Source organism: Mixophyes fleayi, chromosome 4, assembly GCF_038048845.1.
Source record: "Mixophyes fleayi isolate aMixFle1 chromosome 4, aMixFle1.hap1, whole genome shotgun sequence".
NCBI classification, from domain to species: Eukaryota; Metazoa; Chordata; class Amphibia; order Anura; family Limnodynastidae; genus Mixophyes; species Mixophyes fleayi.
This window is the reverse complement of record NC_134405.1, coordinates 60,319,683-60,343,259: the sequence shown is the minus strand read 5'-3', so window position 1 is coordinate 60,343,259 and position 23,577 is coordinate 60,319,683. Positions and strand designations below refer to the sequence as shown.

Sequence of the window (23,577 nt, the reverse complement as noted above, 5' to 3'; positions counted from 1 at the left end):
GGCACCAGGGCCGAGCAGCTGGATCACTTCTGAATTAATGGGGATCTGTTTTCCATACACAAGCTGAACATGGTAATTTTACAAAATGCCCAGTAATAATTCGATCCAATTTCATTAGCTGGTATTGGGCATTGTCCTTCTTTTCTGGGATACTCACACTTTGTAATATCACTGATGAAATATTAGTCTGTGACCAGTATTACATAGCAGAGTCAGACTTAGCTGCGTAACCCAACTGTTAAAATACTGTTACGTCCAGCAATAGGGCTGACATCTTCCTGCGAAGCGGTTATTTTAATAATAAGGCCAATGGTTTGTTATAAAATAACAATTTAGACTTGCTCTAAATTAATGTGCATTTTATTTACTATACACCATATGCATGTTTTATTGTTCTGTTGTGAGCTGGCAATGAAGTCATATGGCCTCTGTAACAATGAACAGCCGATTATGTGATTTAAAATGTATGAATATTATGGAATCCTATACAAAGTAAACTTACCTCGTTGACGTAATTAACCATCTCAATCATTCTCTGTTTAGCGATTTCTGTACTATAATTATACTTTTCAAACTAAAGGAAGTAAAAGACAAGAAATCACATTAATTTTCAAACTGGCATTTTTATCACTTGGCGCCATCCATCCTTCATAGCCAGGTTAAAGGTCATATACGGACCACAAAAGTTTGAAACAGCAGTGCCAATGCTCTTTTGCGATGCCACAAGCCACATGCCTACACTCATGGACTAAGATTGACAGCTCGAGGCTGTTCTTTGCTAATAGTAGATTAGGCGCACAAGCATTCCTAATTGTGCACTGTAGTACAGAGACGAGGAGGTAAATGTATCAAGCTGCAATTTTGCCTTTCCAGCGATTTTCTCGGGTGAGATTAAAATCGCTGATTTATTAAACGGTGATTTGATGTATAATTGCCAGAGATGTATTTCTTTCAAAATCACCATTCTCAATTACCATTGCCCTGCAGTGTAAAAGTGGTGTGCTTGCCAATCTTGCTATAGAAAGCAGCGTGTTGTATCTGGCAATTCTGATTTCAAACGCGGGCGAGTTTTGTGTTTAATCTCCCGCGAGTTTAACTATAACATGGATTTAAGGATGTCAAAATTGCTGGTTAATACATATGGCAATTATTCACTTCAAATCGCCGGTTATCTCTCGAGACTTGTGGCGCTTTTAAATAGTCGAAAAAAATTGCAGCTTGATACATTTATCCCCTGATGTTCCCTTACACTCGTGATTTATGCCAGTCATAAATGGGGCTAAGGAAAGAAAGGAAAGACAGTGTAATTTGAGGCACTTCGTAGGTGCTTATTAAAATTTAACTTTTATTGAATATGATTAAAATGGAAAGTAGATGAGCGAAATAATTAAAATTAGTGAACAGTGGTTTAAAATTGCAAAAAATAGGGGGGAAGATTTTTTGCAAAGTCTCACCTATATCCTAATAAATATAAATTAGTAAGCTGAAATAGCACTGATAATGTTTCTATTGCATAACATTATGTATGAAAACTCTGTTGCCTGTGATAAAGAGGCACTGTAAGCTGATAGTAATGTTTAGAATGTTATATTACCGGGTTTACATAGCGATCTGATGTATGAAAGATCGCCAAATAACCCGAGTCTGCAGTGCCCCTTATATTTATATACAGAGTAGCACAGCGGGATTGATAAGATAAAGCCTCCCCAAGGCTAATGAGCCAGAATTGTATAACGGAAAGGCTCCCGATGGGAGCTATATAAAACCCCACTAGGTGCTTGAAGACCGCATCAGACTCTAGTATGCTCTTGCGGAGGCGTCAGAGGTTGCAAATGCTGTATCCAGGAATCGCGGGAATTGTTATGCAATAGAAACATTATCAGTGCTATTTCAGCTTACTAATTTATATTTATTAGGATATAGGTGAGACTTTGCAAAAAATCTTCCCCCCTATTTTTTGCAATTTTAAACCACTGTTCACTAATTTTAATTATTTCGCTCATCTACTTTCCATTTTAATCATATTCAATAAAAGTTAAATTTTAATAACCACCTACGGAGTGCCTCAAATTACACTGTCTTTCCTTTCTTTCTCTCCTCCTTATACTCAATTGTTACAGTGTTGGGTGCACCCCCCGATTAGAGTTTCTCTTCGGGTTAACAAGTGATTATTATATTCAGTGCTTATATTACTCTACCTAGTGCGGTTTTTCTATTCTAGTCTTTGTATATAAATGGGGCTAAGCTGGACAGTATTTTAGGAAACAATGTAAATATGTCAATGAATGAAGGGTGTGGCTGTAAAGTGTTGGACATTTTTACTATTTCCACCTTCTGCATTTAACAAAGCATCTATCAACCTGCAAAAAAAAAAAAAAAAAAAGGCTTGGAATGAGTTTATGGGGGTGAACCTTGCAGGCCTGCAGTTCTTGCAGTTCATAAATGACTCTTTGTAAAGTGAAGTTTTAGTTTTCCCAGTATAGAGCATACCTGCCAACAATTCTTATAGTTGGCGCCTAGGAGGTGCTGGGGGGAGGTGGGGGAGCAGGGGGCGGAGCTCAGAAAATGTGCATCATTTTGGCCCTGCCCCTGTGATGTAATGACGCAAACTTCACTAGGAAGTGGGCAGTGGGAGGCTGCCATACTCTCCCTAGAGTCCGGGAGACCCACCTGGAATCCAGGAGTCTCCTGGACATTCCGGGAGAGTTGGCAAGTATGGTATAGAGAACCCCCCCCCCACACACCCCTTCAGCTTTTAAACAGAAGTAAAACAATTCTAGAAACCGATTAGCAAGATTTCTGTTAATCTAGGTGAATCTGAAGTTTGAACTGTAGGGTAATAAGAAGTCAGTCCAAAAACACACAAACAAGTTAAAGATTACTATTGACAATCCATTTTTATGTCTATGAAAGGCTGCCCTTTTCACATCAATCCACTAACAGCATTTGCACTGTTTCCTCTGTCTTGGTGCTTTTATCTTCTATTACTTTTTGCTGATTATTTTAGCACATTTTAGAAGCCCTTGTTGATAATATCCGAAGTATGCACCGTTACATTATTCACCTAATGCTATAAACATTTACATATTTTGCAAACATTTCACTAGATAAACTAGTTTATACTACTGTATCAATGCTTTTTACACTCAAGCTTTTGGTTAATCTGGAAACACTGCAAGTTACAAATCAATGCAAAAACATCTACAAAAAACTCTAATGCATTTTCAAGTACATTAATTATAAAACTTTGTTACAATCCTTACAGGTATGTGTTTCTGTGACAGTAAATGTACCACTGGTCTTATATATGTTCATAACTATTATACTTTTTGTCTGGTATATAGTTTTTATTATTTTTTTTATTACCAAAACTTTTCTGAGACAAAGGCAAGACAGGGCAGACAGTTCACACACATGTCCTGCTACACTCACATGCAGTTGCACATTATACTTACAATGCTTTTATCCGCCACCAAGTAAAGCTGTACATATTTCAGAGATTTCAGGAATGCATTTTTCTGGAATACATAAAAATGAAGGATAAAGAAAAGAAGCAGAAAGAATCTGCAAAACAAAATAAAGAATCACTCCTCTAAACTCAACAACACACGTCCTGTACGCACATTTTCAAAATACAATCTTTATACCTCCTCTCTACTGTCTATGTGACACTTCTCGAGTGCAATGGTAGCTTGAGGTAACAAGTCCCCTCCCCCACGACTGCTGTGATCTCACCACCCACTTCCACTTCCGATGGCAAAAGAAAAAATTAAAGTATCTTGGGGTCTACATTACCACCACCTCCCATGAGTCCCTATAAACAGGAGAACTACCTTACCTGGCTCCTTTCCTCAAACTTAAATCAGACATTTTCTCCAGACGGCCCCTAATCATATCGTGGTTGGGCAGGATCATCGTGGTGAAAATGACTATTCTCCCCCAACTCCTTTATCTTTTCCAGACACTTCCTGTTAATATACCTCTGTCCAAATTATACTCTATGCAACGACACTTAACTAAATTTGTTTGTCAGAGCAGGCCTCCCAGGATCCCACTGGCACAAATTAAAAAACCTACGAGCCGTGGCGGCAGAGGCTTCCCCGACCTCAAGTCTTCTTACTGGGCAGCCCACCTTAGTTCAGTGGTGTCTTCATTTGCTCCTCCCGCTTCTTACTCTTGAGCAGACTTAGAAGTCGCCTATCTCTCCCTCCTGACCTATCTGGTTTCTGGGGAATGCCTCCCATACCTAGGATGGCTCAGATTTAGCGTTTTCCTACCTTGGATTTTGCTGCTCGGACCTAGGAGACCTGTAAGCATCATCTTTCTGTCCCCCCAACCCTCTGCCCATCACACCCCTGTGGCACAACCCTGCCTTTCCTCCGGGTATGTCTCTGTCTTTTTTTTGGACATGAACCACAGTGGGTTTTCGATTTGCTGGAAACCTCCTTGAACGGGGAAAGCTATACCCTATTACACTCTGTGCTCTAAAGTCCCTGACCTTCACCCTCCTCTCTATCAGTATCTGCAGGTTCGGCAATTCCTCCAGTCTCTCCGGTCGGGCAGTCCACCTCACCTCACCTCCCCATTTGAAACTCTCTGTTGCTCTTCCCCACTGTGGAGAGGTATGATCTCTTCCTTTTAGAGGATATGCTGACCCCTGGGAATGCACATGAGAGGGAGTGGGAGTGGGGTCCCCACGCTAGGGACCCCCCCCCACCCCCCCCCCACCCCCCCACGCTACATCCCTTTTATTTCCATAGTTTTATCTACCCCCCTTTTTTTCATGATTATCTTGTTTTGCTGCAATTTGTACTTTTACTATGGAGAGTGACACTGTCAGATATTTGTATTTTTAATGTTTCATTCAAGTTTATTGTCACTTGTGTTTATATAATAAAAAGTTTGGAGTAAAAACAAAACAAAAAAGAAACACTAATAAATGCATTTCATTTAATGAGAATGGGCATGAGGCCTAAGTAAGTAAGTGTTCCAGAAAAGAGGAGCCACTCCAGAAAGTCCTTTAGTTGTGCATATGAAGACGTAACATTAGTGTCGGTTAGCAATAGGTCTTGGGATGAATGTTAATGAGAAGAGGTTGTATATGTATGCACAACTGTGGAGGACTTTATTGGTTAGGGATAATAATTTCAGTTTTAGAGCAATCATTGGTTGTGTGGTCGGAGAGGTAAGTAAGCCTGGCGGTCTCATTCATGCTATTATCAACTAATAGATAGGGAATGACACCTGCCTGCAATACATGAGCATTTTCGCCAAGCTAGTCTCACATGTTCTACTCTCCACTCATTTAACGCTAAACATCACTGAGATCAATTGTTACATACTGAAATATAAAAGACAATCCTAGGAAAGGACAATGATACTACAATGTTACTCCAAAACAATGAGACATAACTGCTTATACCTATATCTACAGGCCACATAAAAGATGTGCTTTACACTGACTCACCTCAGCATTGTTGCTGGATCGAGAGGATTTGGAAACCTTCCCCTCCATCCAGGTGGTATTAGTCACACCGCAGGTTAGAGGGGTCTCTTCCTTGGCATCAAACACTGCATGCTTCCCAGTGTCCGTCTCATTCAGTGGCTCAATCAAGAATCTTCTCTTTCGCGTATGGATGAGACCACTGCAATAAGAATAAAGACATTGGCATTAATATAACCATAGCCCTAGAGGCTCCAGAGTCTGCAAAGTGGCCCTTACATTCTGTATAATAAGGTGTGTTTCTGATGCCTGCATCATTGTCTACCATCCTCATCCTTAACGCTGTGTGCTCCCCTCCTGCAGTCACCATCCCATGGGAGGAATCAGGGATAAGCCTAGGTTTGCACCCATATGCAAAAACGAGATTCAAAGGAGAAAAAGGGGTAGAGGAGGTAAATTAAAGGGAGCGATCCCTTGATTTATAGGAAAGCACTCAGATTATTCTCCCCATAAAAGGACTGAGATCCCCCCCAGCTCTAAGGAAGAGGTTGCATCCAGTACTGCACTCCTTCCCTTTCAGAGGCTACTAGCCCAGCACTGAAAAATGCTGAGGCTCTATCCAACACCCATGGGCTGTGGGGTCAGGGTAATAAACAAAATGGAGTCCCCTTGATACCCCTGTTGTCGGATTTAGAAATGTTTTTCTTACCTAAGCCCATTACATGTACAGATGCTGACCGAGGAGTCACTATCGTGTTTCACATGTCCCTGATAACAGCAGTGATCCTGTAACAAGTAAACACAAATGAAAAAAGATTAGACTGTAAGCTCTGTGGTACAGACATTAATTATTACCTTTGTATCTTTTAAAATGCTTGTTTACAAAATCGGCTAAGCAAGATTTTGGAGTAGATTTATAAAACCTTCTAAAAAGCAAAAGTGTATCGTTTACTTGCAAGAAACCCACCTTACAGGTACACACATCCAACTTTAGGGTAAGCAATTCTCCCTAGACCTTCTATGCCTCAGTGGACTGTAAAAAGAGTGGGGGAGAGGGGTGGCGATCCACTCTCCTACCCTGCCACATGCAGATCCAGAGAGATCAAATTCAAATTGTAGCTGGCACTCTCCTCTGCCCCAATTACTCTGATATCTACTTAGGCTCCGAACCAAGGATAAGGTCCTTCCTATAATAAATTATTTAGTCACATTGAGAAGTTAGCGCAGGGGCATGTAATTGTTGGTGGAGACTTTAATGTAATCCTGGACCCTTCCCTAGACGGGACTTTCCCTCCATCCCCGATTTCAGGTTCCTCCTCCTTCAAGGATTCACTAACCCTGGCAACCTCGCTCAAACAGCACAACCTATACAACTCCTGATGCCTCTGAAACTCCACTGCTAGGGACTATACCCACTTTCCGGCTTCTCATCAGCTATACTCCTGCTTTGATATAATCCATGTCTCTCATTAGCTCACTTCTCATACAACCCAAGCTGGTATTACCCCATTTTAGTGAACAGATCATGCAGGAGTGTTTATTTTGTTGGACCTTATCCACCAGCCTCATCACTCATGAAGATGGTGCTTAGATGATTAAAAATGGTTGAATGAACCTACCGCCCTGGCCATCATCACAGCAATCACTAATTACTTCTGAGAAAACTTGTTTCCTGATGTGGCGCCAAAAGTCACATAGAAAGCTCACAAAGTCACTTTTTGTGGACAGCAAATTAGTACGACCTATGCGGCCAGGGAAAAAGCTGACACAGAAATCTCCTTTCTCAAACTACAAATTTCCGCCTTGCTCACTCAACACAAAGACCGCCCTGACCGAAATCTGCTTATGCAAATCGACTCTCTGAAAAGCCAACTAAATACCTTCCTCTCTTGGAATATAAATCTGCCATTGCATTTTAAATTTACATTCCCCTCCAATGCAACATGGTTTTAACAAGGTGCAAAGTTACTGCTTTTTTTGCTTTCCTTAATGAATCAGGCCCTTTGCTCGTATTTTTTCGTGAATTCTACTTTTCCCTACATAATCTTGCTACTCTCCCACCACCTCTCTGAGCGGAATCTGGACGTATATCTGCCCTCCCCAAGCTTAATTCATCCCAGGTCTCCTCTTTAATTGCCACTATTACACAAGATGAAGTCCTGGCAGTCATTAAGTCCCTTAAGACCTCCTCAGCCCGGGGCCCAACTGTTGTACCGTACAATACTATAAGAAGTTAGCATGGGCTTCTTGAGCCTCATTTGACTCTTTTTTTACAACCAAATTCTGGAGGGGGCCTCCTTTGATCCTTCCACCACCTAAGCTAAAGTTTTGGTATTCCCAAAACCTGGAAAAAAAACACACCCTATGCTCTAGGTAAAGAGCGATATTGCTGCTCAATGTCGATTTAAAGCACTATGCTAAAATACTGACCACCAGATTAAATCCGCTACTACCATCTCTCATCCATCCCGACCAGGTGGGTTTAATTCCAGGTAGACAAACCCTGGATAATACCAGGAGGACCATCAATTTGATACATTCCATTCAGTGGCAAAATATCCTCCCTGATCATGGCACTAGATGCCAAGAAGGCGTTTGACTGCATCACTTGGTCATTCATGGGTGGGGTCCTCGAAACGATGGGATTCTCTGGTAGATTTTTGAGAGGCATATTGGCTTTATATACATCCCTAATGGCTACGGTTTCCACTAATGGCTTTACTTCGGCACCATTTGAAATTTCAAACTGCACGGGTCAAGGATGCCCCCTCTTGCCATTCATTTTTGCTGTAATGATTGAGCCTTTGGCTGCCAGGATACGTGCTAGCCACCAGACCTCCGGTATCAAAGTGGGGACCACGTAACCTAAGGTGGCGCTACACGCCAATGATGTCTTACTGTCTATTGCTAACCTGGTCACATCCACCCCTTCGAACTATGGCTACTTTTCTGATTATAGGATCAATCCACACATAACGGAGGTTCTGGACTTTTATGTTACCGGACCAGACAAGTCTTTCTTGGAACACATTTTCCCTTTTAATTGGCAGCGAAAAAAGATAAAATACCTAGGAATTTATGTTACTAAACGCTATCACCAAATCTTTCACGCCAACTTTCCCCACATACTCTCCTAAATTAAATCTGATTTAGCCACATGGTCCCAATGTCTCATCTCCTGGATAGGTAATATTAATGCAATCAAAATGAACATTCTTACCAGACTCTTATACCTATTTTAGACCCTCTCTGTCCACATCCCTTCCTATAATTTTAAATTCCTCCAATTCTCAATCTTACGATTTGTCTGGATGGCTAGGCGACCCCGGATCTGCTTTAAGGTACTGAAGAGGTCTTCATGGGATGGTGAGCTAGGAATCATGTATTTTCAAGGATACTACCTCTCCACTCACCTTGCTCAGTGCATCCTGTGGTGTAGCACTAACACCCCCAAGATGTGGGTACATATTGAGGTTAAAGGTGTGTGTTTGCTCTCTCCCGCATCTTACTGGCTCCCACAGGCACGTCACCCACAATGGGTTTTACATCACAACATTGTCTCTCATTCCCTAACAATCTGGGATTCGTCTCTTAGAAACATAACCCATCTCCCAATCCCTCCTCAGTCTGCTTTTTAACTCCTCGGAATTTCCCCAAGGTCTCACACCCTACCGTTTTTGCTCCATGGCACTCACATGAAGTCAGATTCTTAAGCGACATCACCTGTACCGACTCCTACCCTCAGTTTTCTAATATTCAGGGGAAAATTAATGTCTAACAAATTTTTCTACCAATATCTACAAATTCGGAACTTTCACAACACTTAAGCATCGGCTCTCTGCCCGTCCGTTCACCTCCTTTAAATCCCTCTGTCTGCACCAATCCTCCATGACAGGCTTAACATCAACACTATACTCTGAACTCTCCTCCACCACACAAAGCCAGAGTGATGCCCAGGAACCGGCTTGGGAGATATATCGGGGAGGCTCTTGACACAGACGATTGGTCTGAGATTCGCAAGAATGCTGCTTCTAGTTCCATATATGTTAAGATCAAGGAAAATGTTTACAAAGTTTTATATCACTGGTACTATGTGCCAACCCGCCTGGAAGCTTTAAAAGGAGGGTGGTGCTTGAAATCATTGTTTCTCCTCTGTTAACCATGGTTATCTGCAAGGAAACACGTGCAGTCATCATTGCTTTGTACAAGAAAGGGCTTCACAGGCAAGGATATTGCGGCTAGTAAGATTCCACCAAAATCAACCATTTAACGGATCATCAAGAACTTCATGGAGAGAGGATCAATAGTTGTAAAGAAGGCTTCAGGGTGCCCAAGAACGTCCAGCAAGTGCAAGGACCGTCTCCTAAAGTTGATTGACAGCAGGCAAGTGTGAGTGCATGTGTACAAACAGTGAGGCAAAGACTTTTGGAGGATGGCCTGGTGTCAAGAAGACACAGACTGATAATCTGCAATAGGTACAGGGATTGAACTGCTGAGGACTGGGGAAAAGTAATTTTCTCTGATGAATCCCCTTTCAGATTGTTTGGGACATCTGGAAAAACGCTTGTCCGGAGAAGGAAAGGTCAGCGCTACCATCATTCCTGTGTCATGCCAACAGCAAAGCATCCTGAGACCATTCATGTGTGGGGTTGCTTCTCAGCCAAGGGAGTGAACTCACTTATAATTTTGCCTAAGAACACTGCCATGAATAAAGAATGGTACCAAAACATCCTCCAAAAGCAACTTCTCCCAACCATCCAAGAACAGTTTGGTGGTGAGCAATGCCTTTTCCAGCATAATGGAGCACCTTGCCATAAGGCAAAGGTGATAACTAAGTGGCTCGGGGATCAAAACATCGAAATTTTGGATCCATGGCCAGGAAACTCCACAGACCTTAATCCCATTGAGAACTTGTGGTCAATCCTCAAGAGGCGGATGGACAAACAAAAACCCCAAAAATTTGACAAACTCCAAGCACTGATTAGGCAAGAATGGGCGGCCATCAGTCAGTATGTGGCCCAGAAGTTGATTGACAGCACGCCAGGGCGAATTGCAGAGGTCTTCAAAAAGAAGGGTCAACACTGGAAATATTGACACTCTGCATAAACCTAATGTAATTGTCAATAAAAGCCTTTGACACTTATGAAATGCTTCTAATTTTATTTCAGTATAACATAGCAATATCTGACAAAAAGGTTTAAAAACACTGAAGCAGCAAATTTTGTGAAAACCAATACTTGTGTCATTCTCAAAACTTTTGGCCATGACTGTAGACCAGGGGTAGGCAACCTGCGGCTCTCCAGGTGTTGTGAAACTACAAGTCCCAGCATGCTTTGCCAGTAGATAACCAGCAGATAGGTGGCAAGGCATGCTGGGATTTGTAGTTTCACAACACCTGGAGAGCCGCAGGTTGCCTACCCCTGCTGTAGACTAAGCTCGTTGAATAATTAGAAGCCGCTGGAAATAGGCTCTCATGACACAAGCAAGGCAATGGATCAGCAATACAATACCAAGGCTCTGGCAAGTTCAGTTCCTGACAATCACATGATGACACAACTATGTCCACCACATAGGGGAGTGACTCAATCTACACACCACATAATCCTCCCTGTACCTGATTCTTTGGTCTGGTGGTTACCGGTGTCCCATCCTCTTTGTAGTGTGTCATTGTGAAATCATCAGACAACAGATTTCTGCAGGAGACACAAGGGAAGACAGTATCGTAATGAGATGTTGTTTGACCATAAAGCATAAACTCTTCACCGCATTATACAGTTCAGATTCACTATGTATCACTCTTCCCATATGATAAAGCATAGTAACAATAAAAAAGTGCTGTACTTTGTTGTTTAATTATGTAACTAATTATTTTAATAACAAGAAAGTTAGTAAAAAATAAATGCAGTGTGAGGTGTTAGAGTTCTGTAATTACGGTTATTGAAATGTCAGAATATTTTTATTTAATATTACATAATAACATGATCTCTAGTATAACTACATATTAAAGCAAAGTGTCAGAAAGATTAGAGTTCTGTTCACGGACGTATGGTTGGCCCCTCCCTATAACACACCCCATCTCCATACTGGTTCTAGCTCCTCCCCCTGAGTGCTCTCCAGTCCTCCCGTCCTTGGCACCATCTTACTGCCGTTTCCTAATTTCCTCATTGTTAGCTCCTGAAGAATGGGTGTGTGCATCATCCGCTAGCCACCAGCAGATGGGGTGCATTTTCCCCTCTAGTTGTGGGTGAATGGGTACTTTTTTTCTGTGTACATAGCCTCTGTTAGTCAATAAAGAATGTAGCCTCTATTCTCAACTTGCGGACAGTTTTTATGAAACTAGCTGTGCGCTATACAGGTTGAAGTTTGCAATTGATGTGCAGTTTCTCGCCGGTGTTGCCTTGTACACTGAGCTAATGCACAGACATCACAATCATGGAGTAGGCGCTTCTGGCCACTTTTTGCGGTTTTTCCTTTGCGGTTCTATGCTGACATCACCTAAGACACATGCGAAATATTAGCAAGTTAAGTTGTATGGTCACTGGAGACACTAATAAAAGGGACATAAAACTCTGATCATGCTGGGATGTTATTGGCTAGTTTAATGCTTAATCCTCACCTGTGTGGAAGCCCTTGCTTTCAAGTTGCTTGGATGTTTTTGTCCACTCCATTTGTGTAAAATATAATATAATATAATATAATATATATATATATATATATATATATATATATTATATATTTTACACACACAATGGTTGAAGTAGGGGTGTATATGGTGGAATGCCATACCGCTACTTCTCCTACTGCCGGCAATGTAAAAACCACCAAATTCCATTCGACTTTTCCTCACTACCACTTTTAAAATTTCCACTTCAACCACAGTATGTGTGCGTATATACACCGATCAGCCACAACATTAAAACCACCTACTTAATTTTGGGTAGGTAGGTCCTCCTCGTGCCTCCAAAACAGCTCTGACCTGTCGAGTCATAGACTCCACAAGTACTCTGAAGATGTCCTATGGTATCTGGAACCAGGACATTAGCAGGAGATCCTTTAAGTCCTGTAAGTTGCGCTTCCGTGACTCAGACTTATTTTTCAGTATATCACACAGATGCTCAATCGGATTAAGATCTGGGGAATTTGGAGACCAAGTCAGCATTTTGAACTCTTTGTCAAGTTCCTCAAACCATTCCTGAACAATTTCAGTGTGGCAAGGCCACTGCAGTGTGTGCCACTGCCATCAGGGAATACCATTGCCATGAAGGGGTGTATTTGGTATGCAACAAGGTTTAGGTAGACAGTACGTGTAAAAAGTAGCAACCACCTGAATCCCAAGGTTCCCAAGCAGAATATTGCCCAGAGCATCACACTGCCTCTGCCGGCTTGCCTTCTTTCTATAGTGCATCCTGGTGCCATCTCTTCCCCAGGTAAACGACGCACATGCACCCGGCCATCCACATGATATAAAAGAAGATGCGAGTTATCAGCCACTTTCTTCCATTGCTCCATGGTTCAGTTCTGTTGCTCATATGCCTATTGCAGGAGTTTTCGGTGGTGGACAGGGGTCAGCATGGGCACTCTGATCAGTCTGCGGCTACGCAGTCCCATGTGCAGCAAGCTGTGATGCACTGTGTGTTCTGACACCTTTTTCTATCATAGCCAAAATTAACTTTATGAGCAATTTGTGCTACAATAGCTCTTCTGTGGAATTGAAACCAAGCGGGCTAGCCTTCACTCCCAATGTGCATCAATGACCCTTGGGCACCCCTGACCCTGTCGTCAGTTCAACAGTTGTCCTTCTGTGGACCACTTTGGTAGATACTTGCACACCAGAAACACGCCACAAGACCTGCCGTTTTGGAGATGCTCTGACCCAGTCGTCTAGCCATCACAATTCGGCCATTGTCAAATGATCCTTACACTTGATCATTTTTCCTGCTTCCAACACATTAACTTCATGAACTGACTGACTGTTTACTTGCCAGCACATGACAGGTACCATTATAACAAGATAATCAATGTTATTCACTTCACATGTCAGTGGCTTTAATGTTGTGGCTGATTGTTAGGACTCTGTCCTTCCTTCTGTATTAGGCCTGCAGTATCTTTGTGCTAGCAGAGGTGCTGCTGATGTACCTGGAGAGTTATCTTTGCTGGATAGAGATTAAGCCCTCATCATCGGAGCTGGATCATGCTCACCTGTGTCTGGCCTTTAAGAGACTGCATTTCCCTTGTGCCAGTTGTTTGTCTTTGTTGCTATTCTTTCCTCAGTGTACCCCTGTGTTCTGATCCTGACTGACTCCCTGGTAATTGACACCTGCTTGTTTCTACGTTCTCCACCTCCTCTTGTGACCCAGATGCCAGCTTTGTTTTGACCTTGCTGCTGCCTATTCCCTGGTACTTTGTGGATTTTTCAGCTTCTGACCCCTAGCTTGTCTGACCCTCTTTTTGCCCAGTTCTCCAGCAGACACCAGTGTTACTTGCTTCAGTGGCTAAAGCAGTTAATCCGTTGTGCCCGAGACCTTGCATCTTCAGAGCTGAAGATGCTACCCTCTGCTACCCTGTGCTGCAGTTCCCCCCTTGTGTCTAGGAATCTGCATTCGCCATTATACATCCGATTCCTATTTTTGCAATTGTGAACCTGCTGCCTCTCTGAACTTTGCCAATATCCATTCACTGCATCTGTTGCTGTTGGAACTTGCTGCTTCTATGAACGGAGTTGCTGTTTATAAATTGACCACTTCTATTGATGTCCTGTCTGTCTCAGCTATAATAAAGACAATTTGTTTCTCTAACACAATTCTCCATGGTTCTGCTACTGGGATCCCCAACACTGATCAGTGAATATATCCACATATTAATAGAACATGAGCTAAGAGTGTAAGTGCAATGGGAGATTCTGTGTAATATGGCCTTCCACTATCACAATATATATATTCACCAACAACCACTCACTTGTCCTGCTATTATTAGTGGCTTTCAATGTTATCATCTATGTAATTATCTGTTAGTTGCAGATATTTCAGGACATTGTGAAAGTTAAAAAAAATGTTTTTACTGCAACAATACACATCCTGGTAGCTTAAAGTTGTCTGTCTTTTTTTTTTTAAACTTTATTAAAAACATGACAATGCCACCTGTAGACAGTGAGTGATATTAAAGTAACAAAACACAGTGTAGCAGTTGTCAAAATAAGCATTATTCTTACAGTAAACAAGCCACTCGACCCGATCGCCAAGTGGTCGGATCTCTTTCAGTTTGACCATACACAAACATACACATGTATGGTCAACTCTTACAGAACCATCAGCTCAGCGCTCCGGCCACATGGCCAAGTCATAGAGGACACATCAAGGTCAGAAGATGACAACATACAGGATCGTATGGGCTCATTATCCGACCAGATCTGCCAGCCGTGTCAGTCGACATCTGAACTATCCTGTTCAGACGTTGATTGGGATTGGCAATCTTTTTGGGCCCATACACACTGCAATTTGTTGGCAGTTTGGTATAAAAGAGACGTTCATGGGCACCTTTGGGCTGGTCAGAGAGACCATTGCTTGATTAATGAATTTTCTAGCAGTCTCTCTTTAGTATTTCATACAAGATAAATCTATTCTCCTGCAACAGTGAGGACACTCACTCGGTCTTCTCGAGTTGTAAAAGCAGAAGTTCTCCATCCACCGGTATACTGTACTGGAGCAGGTCTGGATATGTGCTCTGGAGAGATAGAAAATAGATTAGTGAACAGCAAGAAACAGCATTACACTGCCTTACATTTTATCTGAATACAGATTTCATATGACACTAGCCATGTCCCCACATGCTTCTTTTTCATTACCCTGTGCAGGAATAAATTCTAACAAGTCCATTTGCTCAAGTGTACCAGCAGTACAAATTTTAAAAACTTACCATGGTGAAAACGGGACTGTCCCTGGAAGATTGTAAAACATATGAGCTCTAACTATGACACTTAAAGTGTAACTGTTATGTACACACAACAGAGGTTTGGATAAACCGAAATTAATTAGAATACAGCCAATTAATTCACTAGGAACTAATGACATTGCTATTGATTCGCTAGGCCTCATGTCTCAGTGAAATCACTAATTCCTAGTGAATTTATTGGCTACTATTGGTTCATCAGAGAAAATGACTGTCTCCGTTGTGATGGGTGCACTTTAACTGACCACAACGTAAGCTTTAATACCTATGGATTTGTCTCTTTTACAACAGTACTATAAGAATTTTATAGTTTCCATGCAATGTTTTGAAAAGTGTACAGACAAAGAGTAGATTTATTGTATACTATATCTCCCAACTGTCCTTAGCTAGGCGGGACAGTCGGAAATTGAATGGTATTTTTAAGAGGAGGAAGGAAGGATTGGGGGCGTTTTGTCATGCTCTTGTCCAAATTACATACCTCCCATCATTTCACTGCTTGGAAACTGTATCTCACAAATATTATTTTGTTCTAAAGTGGTTAGTTGATGTTTTAAGATTGTATACCTACTTTCTATGCGTGCTTTCCTCCTAAAAATCAATCCTGACCTTCAAGTTTCTTATGTCATCTTTTCTATGTTATTGTCTGCCTTGCGTGCTTTCCTTTATATAGAGTGGTTCTTTTTCTTTTCCTTTTTCTGTTTATGCCAACTAGTTCTCTACAGAGCAAAATAGCGGCATTTGTAGAGGATCAGAAATTTTCATAATATGCTAAACGTGCATCAGTGCCCCTTGTTTTATATAGTTGTGCGAACATAAGATTTCAATTATTGGAGAAGGGACAATTATAGAGGCATGACTGGCATAGGCATTTACAGTCTGCAAAAGGACTTGATATTTACACCGGCTTAAGTTGGCACAGATCAGGCCATATACATTTAGTTGGACACATTTTGCACAAGTTGTACTTCAGCAGAGAGGTGCACACTCCTAGGAGAGTAGACGCCCAGCTTGATTCTCGCGGGGTGGACTATCTAGGACAGTGTTGGCTAACCTGTGACACTCCAGGTGTTGTGAAACTACAAGTCCCAGCATGCTTTGCCAATATATAGCAGCTTATTGCTGGAAGGGTATGCTGGGATTTGTAGTCTCACAACACCTGGAGTGTCACAGGTTAGCCAAAACTGATCTAGGAGCACGGTTACAAAACCTAGCGCACATTGTAAATCAGGTGCACTGTGTCGGTAGACAGGATAAGCCAGGATGCAGCAGGTTTCTCACTCGGTTAGTAGACACGTTACTGTACATAGATTTGAGAAGTGAAACCTGTGAATTCTCTCCTTCTGCTCCCTATAAATAGCTGTAGACAAACCACATAGGGTTTTCACGTGTTTGTAGACACATTACTTATTGTTGTCAGACTGGTTTCGCAGACATTGCACTTTCAGCCAACTAATTTTCATCCTTATCCCTGTGTCCAGTTCTGTGGCTTAATAAAATGCAGGTTTACTATCAGTATCCAAACCACACAGCTGGCAGCGATAGAGAATTACAAAATAGTAAGATCGTGAATAAACACATAATTGTTTGGAGTTCCTCTATGTCTTACATTATGGAAGAGTCACCCTGCACCAGCACATGTGATAGAATGTGGTGTAAGGATAAGGGAAGAAGCCCTGCCCATATGCCAAGTGTCTCGGCAGGTATCTCATAAGACATATAGGACACAGCTCATGCTACAACTGTATCCAATGCTAATTGGACACAGAGGATTCAGTACACCTTATAATGGATGTGCTTGAGATTTAACAGTACTGGCCGGGTGTAGTGCTTATGTCACCTGTCCCCTTGGAGCCACTGTACTGCCGGTCAGTGTGCCTCAAGGAAATTGTGGAAGGTATATATCAAGATAGCTGTCCAGGAGGTGTATGTTGGGCCATGGAGCTGGTAGCACAATTCTGAGAATGTAATTACAATAAAACAATGTTTAGAATGTTGTGCAAATCTTATCAAAATGTAAAAAAAAAGAGAAAACAACAGATCTACAGCTATAGGGTATGTCCTAAGCAATTGGAAAAAGTGTCAGATGACGGAACTGCTGTAAGACAGACTGTAATGTTCTAATGTAAGATAGGCAGAGGGCTGTTCAATGGGTTGTCTACCTTCCAATGACTAATTCATTGGCTAGTAAGTGTCTTCCTAAATACATATGGTATTTAATCTTATTTCCAGCTTCCTTATGATAAATTATATTGATAATATATATCTACCTCACCCAATCTGTAATGTAAACCAAAAATGACTTACAAGAAATGATGGGTTTATCCTCCATAAATATATGTACACACTCTAGTGCAACAATATTAAGTAATCACCTGCGCAATATTTTTCCCTTCTGTCAATAAATAAAATAATTTGATGTTCTGTTAGTTTCCTCCTGTTTCAAATGTTTGCATGTGTAAGTATCTGAAAAGGGATGCCACAAATACATTAAAATAGAAAGATAGTATTATGTATATTTACTTATATGATACTGTTGAGCATTGTTCTGTCCCTTGTTGGCCTCTAGCAGCAGCTGTAAACATGCTTTGCAATTGAAAGAGTTTAACAAAAGAGACCAATGTACTGTGTGATGCAACAAGAACGATCTGGCAAATGACGCTATATTATAAATCTGGTGACAGTAGGACTGGGATACATGTAAAGTACCTGTGTGTCTCTTTTGTGCTGAGAGTGGACTTTTTCAGGAAATACAACCTCATATTTCTGTCCCACAGGTAATCTGTTAGATGCTAGAAGAAAAAAGTTGTACCATTAGTTGCACCAACCTCATGGAGTACAATCAGTCTGGTAACAGGACACATATTATTAGACTTATAGTCAGGGGGATCTGACAGGAGAAATCTCCCTCTTTGTCAGTCTGATAACATAACAGGACACAGATCCCCATGACTATCAGTTTTATTATATGACAGGACTCAGATGTCTCTCACTAAGGCTAGGTACACACTGGAGAATTATCCTACTGACTTGTTATCTACAACGATTGTACCTATGACTGAAGGTTCGACCGGTCGGGCGATTCATGAATACACACTACACACGATTTACCTTCAGATCTGCGGCCTTCATCTGGCTCTATAGTCGTTTAGAGAATGACAGCACAATATGCACTAATTCATTCGTTCCTGTCACACTGATTAAATGCTTTGTTATAGCTATCCACATGTCATAATGGATTTTGCTAGCTTCTGCGACTCTGAAACTAAATATTCAGTCTCAGAACGAACAAATTAAATGTAGAGAGTGCTGTAGATGGAATAGTCACCGGGACATGTTCATTGCCGTCATCGGCTAAAAAGACATTGACTCGGTAAACTCTATAGAGATGGTGATCATGAGTGCATACACAGTACATGATCGGCAGGTGATTGGAACGAGATCAAACATGCCGACCAACCAAATGAAATGACAATTGGTACTTTGGGACAACTGTCGTTCAACATGTAAGTATACACACTAACACGATATCTGACCAAACGCTCGTCTATTGGTTGATTGGATGGATGATTGCCTGAAAACCTCCCAGTGTGTACCTAGTCTAACAGCCTGGTAATATGACAGTATACAGATCCCACTCACTATATGGTCTGGTAATACGACAGGTTACAGATCCCTCTCACTATAAGTCTGGTAATATGACAGGACACAGATCCCACTCACTGTAAGTCTGGTAATATGACAGTACACAGATCCCACTCACTGTAAGTCTGGTAATATGACAGGACACAGATCCCACTCACTATAAGTCTGGTAATATGACAGGACACAGATCCCACTCACTGTAAGTCTGGTAATGTGACAGGACACAGATCCCACTCACTGTAAGTCTGGTAATGTGACAGGATACAGATCCCACTCACTGTAAGTCTGGTAATATGACAGGTTACAGATCCCACTCACTGTAAGTCTGGTAATATGACAGGATACAGATCTCTTTCACTATAAGTCTGGTAATATGACAGGACACAGATCCCACTCACTGTAAGTCTGGTAATATGACAGGACACAGATCCCACTCACTGTAAGTCTGGTAATATGACAGGACACAGATCCCACTCACTGTAAGTCTGGTAATATGACAGGATACAGATCCCACTCACTATAAGTCTGGTAATATGACAGGACACAGATCCCACTCACTGTAAGTCTGGTAATATGACAGGACACAGATCCCACTCACTGTAAGTCTGGTAATGTGACAGGATACAGATCCCACTCACTGTAAGTCTGGTAATATGACAGGTTACAGATCCCACTCACTGTAAGTCTGGTAATATGACAGGACACAGATCTCTTTTACTATAAGTCTGGTAATATGACAGGACACAGATCCCACTCACTGTAAGTCTGGTAATATGACAGGACACAGATCCCACTCACTGTAAGTCTGGTAATGTGACAGGATACAGATCCCACTCACTGTAAGTCTGGTAATGTGACAGGTTACAGATCCCACTCACTCTAAGTCTGGTAATATGACAGGATACAGATCCCACTCACTGTAAGTCTGATAATATGACAGGACACAGATCTCTTTCACTATATGGTCTGGTATTATGACAGGACACAGATCCCGCTCACACTAAGGGGCATATTTAATAAAGCACGATAGTGCTTTTAACGGGTCATTAAGGTGTCCTCCTGTCCTCCGCAAATTTATTAAGGGTGCATCGCAGCAGATATCATGGATATCTGCTGCTTTGCATTCCTCTTCGTTTTTGGGAGCAGTTACCACTCAACAGAATGGTGACTGCTCCTGGCCGCAATCTAACAAGTCCGGAAAAAACATTCTTTTCGGGAACTTGTCATGTTAATGTACGCCAGCTGAAGCTGGCGTACATCATCAGAATTGAAGAAATCTAATGCTGTCAGCTCTGCTCCGAAGAGCAGAGCTGTACAGCGCATGTGTGGAGGGATCACATGATCCCTCCCTGTCACTCAGCGCGCTCTCTCTGCAACTATCGTTGCAGAGACAGAGAGGGGATCTGTGTGCGCATGTCCAGTTCTTGGAACTGGACATGCGCAATTGAAGAGTGAAGAGAAGACCCGGAGACAGCGCTTCCGAAGAGGGGGCTAAGTATGATTTTTTTTATCACTGAAACAGCAGTTTTTCGGAACTGCTGTTTCTGTGCAGGGTTGTACATAAATGTGAGAAATAGTTCAATCCTTATCATTGCGATAAGGATTGAAAACTACTTTTCACTTTATGTGAATATTGATAAATGTGCCCCTAAGTCTGGTAAAATGACAGGACACAGATCCCACTCACTATGTGGTCTGGTAATACGACAGGTTACAGATCCATCTCACTATAAGTCTAGTAATATGACAGTATATGATCCCTCTCACTATAAGTCTGGTAATATGACAGGACACAGATCCCACTAACGATAAGTCTGGTAATATGACAGGATACAGATCCCACTAACGATAAGTCTGGCAATATGACAGGACACAGATCCCACTCACTATATGGTCTGGTAATACGACAGGTTACAGATTCCTCTCACTATAAGTCTGGTAATATGACAGGATACAGATCCCACTCACTGTAAGTCTGGTAATATGACAGGACACAGATCCCACTCACTGTAAGTCTGGTAATATGACAGGATACAGATCCCACTCACTGTAAGTCTGGTAATATGAGAGGTTACAGATCCCACTCACTATAAGTCTGGTAATATGACAGGACACAGATCCCGATCACTATAAGTCTGGTAATATGACAGGACACAGATCCCTCTCACTATAAGTTTGGTAATATGACAGGACACAGATCCCACTCACTGTAAGTCTGGTAATATGACAGGACACAGATCCCTCTCACCATAAGTCTGGTAATATGACAGGACACAGATCCCTCTCACCATAAGTCTGGTAATATGACAGGTTACAGATCCCTCTCACTATAAGTCTGGTAATATGACAGTATACAGATCCCGCTCACCATAAGTCTGGTAATATGACAGGACACAGATCCCGCTCACCATAAGTCCGGTAATATGACAGGACACAGATCCCGCTCACCATAAGTCCGGTAATATGACAGGACACAGATCCCGCTCACCATAAGTCCGGTAATATGACAGGACACAGATCCCGCTCACCATAAGTCTGGTAATATGACAGGACACAGATTACCCCACAATTATGCTAGTCAAACACAGCACAATTATGACTTTCATCCTAAGCATCAGAATAAGAGTCCAGTTTGGCCACAAACGTAAGCACTCAGGAGGAACAGCTTGATCTCTCCCAGCGTCAATGGGGCCTGATAAGGCTGCGGTCAGAAGATAGCCACACACAGAGGCCAATTGAGCTCATCTGTGTATTTGTCAACATGTCGAATAATACAATCAATTTATTATCATGTAACCACATGTGATGTGGTATCGGTCCAATAGCCCACTATTGCTGCAGGTAACACATTGATGAGTGCTCTGATTACACCCCTATAGGAAGCCCCATACATCTCTTTGTTTCTCTCCATCTGTAAAAACAAGATAGCCTTAGGGTAAATGTCCCTGCTGTCCCTATTCCACTCCAGACAATGTGGCTCCGAAACAGAGCAGCAACTGCCCCAGGCTTCATAATCACAGTAATTTGCATGTTTAATAATGCCAACTTTTCCATGTAATCAATATATAACTCACACAGTATCATTTTGATCCAATACTGACCCAATTTATATCTTGATATGATCTGGTTGATCACTTTTTTTGTACCCAGACTATTCATTGCAACATATGAATCATAGTTAGCAACAGGTACAGGCAGTCACCCAGCTGAAACTCCTGAATATAAGGGGAGATGTGCCACAACAGAGAACATTCTTTCAGAAACTTTCCCTGTACTCAGCAATTGGGCAATATCGTTTGAGGTAACTCAAGTTTCCCAATTCTACCAAGGGCTTACAATCAATACAATATACAAATGTTACATTTTACACGGTCACAGTCACCCAAGATAACCCTTGGGAAAATCTTAAGAGACTCAACAAAATAACAACCACACCTCCTATAACACGGAAATCTAGGCTGGTAAAACTCTGTGTGGAATGTTGGAGAGTCTTCCATGAAATCAGGCAGAGAAAAGGTGAGACCTGGAGGTGTACGAACTTGTCTTCAAGCTAGTCGGGAGGTTATCACAAACACTATCAGTTCCAACCCCTAGGAGACAGTCCATTTACATGACTAAGGTAATCCGATCCATTGCACCAGAAAATCTCTGTGCATACCGAGATACTAACCAGATCATATGATCCGGGGGTTTCTATACTTCCTATTAATTGCTAACAATTAATAAAAAAACCAAAAGCAATGCTTAATACCTGGCTCTAACTTCACACATGACATTACATAGCAAAGACGCTGCAAACTATCCTGCGGAACTTTACACAGCGATTAGCTCTGATAAAAGAATCCTTATTTTATATCATTAAATAAATGGTCACTTTGCTGCCTGGTGACCTTAGTTTGGGGCTGTGATATGGACTCACCTAGGACCTGGCTGCTCAGCAGTCCCAGGAAGATCAGTGCAACTTCCAACATGATTCGTGTAGTCCGGCGATCACACCTTCCTCCAGGAGTCACTGGGGAACTACTGTACATGGTGCAGACGGGCTCTCTACATTATATACTCTCACATGAGCAAACAGGTTACTCAACAGTACAGACAAAGCGGAAGTGACAGCATACTTGTCCCTGAGCCATTCCTTTATTAAGTGTCTTGTGTGGTGTTCTTGTCTATTCCTGGGGTATTGACATTGGCATCCAGGTGTGGTGTGTTTTGTTGTAGTTGGAGTGCCCATGATATCAATTTTCTGGAGGTTCGTGTGAGAAATCAATATGAATTTGTCAGGCCGATTTATCAAAGGGTGAGGCAGTGATCAGCAATTATAAGTACTCAATGCAGTGAAAACTGGGAACACATTTTACAGTTTAACCTGGCATTGATAATAGGAACTCAAAAGAGTAATAATAACATATATGTATATTTATTTATATTTTTCTTTATATAGGGTTCCTCATGTACTCAATTATGTATTACTTGCTAGTGTTTTTAACATATTGTGTGTATATATATATATATATATATATATATATATATATATATATATATATATA

At 41.6% G+C, this 23,577-nt stretch overlaps 1 protein-coding gene across 1 annotated transcript in view; it reads right to left on the bottom strand.

Moving 5' to 3' along the window:
- Window positions 1-23,095, bottom strand: part of LOC142151488 (zinc metalloproteinase-disintegrin-like VLAIP-A) — a 53,565-nt gene extending 30,470 nt beyond the window's left edge. Inside the window, exons 1-8 of the mRNA XM_075207192.1 lie at window positions 22,950-23,095; window positions 18,095-18,177; window positions 15,087-15,163; window positions 11,058-11,136; window positions 6,153-6,229; window positions 5,468-5,645; window positions 3,456-3,518; window positions 503-574 (exon numbers count right to left, since the gene is read on the bottom strand). Coding sequence (XP_075063293.1) covers window positions 503-574; window positions 3,456-3,518; window positions 5,468-5,645; window positions 6,153-6,229; window positions 11,058-11,136; window positions 15,087-15,163; window positions 18,095-18,177; window positions 22,950-23,061 — 741 coding nt within the window. The 5' untranslated portion in view covers window positions 23,062-23,095. The remainder of the gene's footprint in view (window positions 1-502; window positions 575-3,455; window positions 3,519-5,467; window positions 5,646-6,152; window positions 6,230-11,057; window positions 11,137-15,086; window positions 15,164-18,094; window positions 18,178-22,949) is intronic.
- Between the last annotated feature and the right edge of the window lie 482 nt (window positions 23,096-23,577).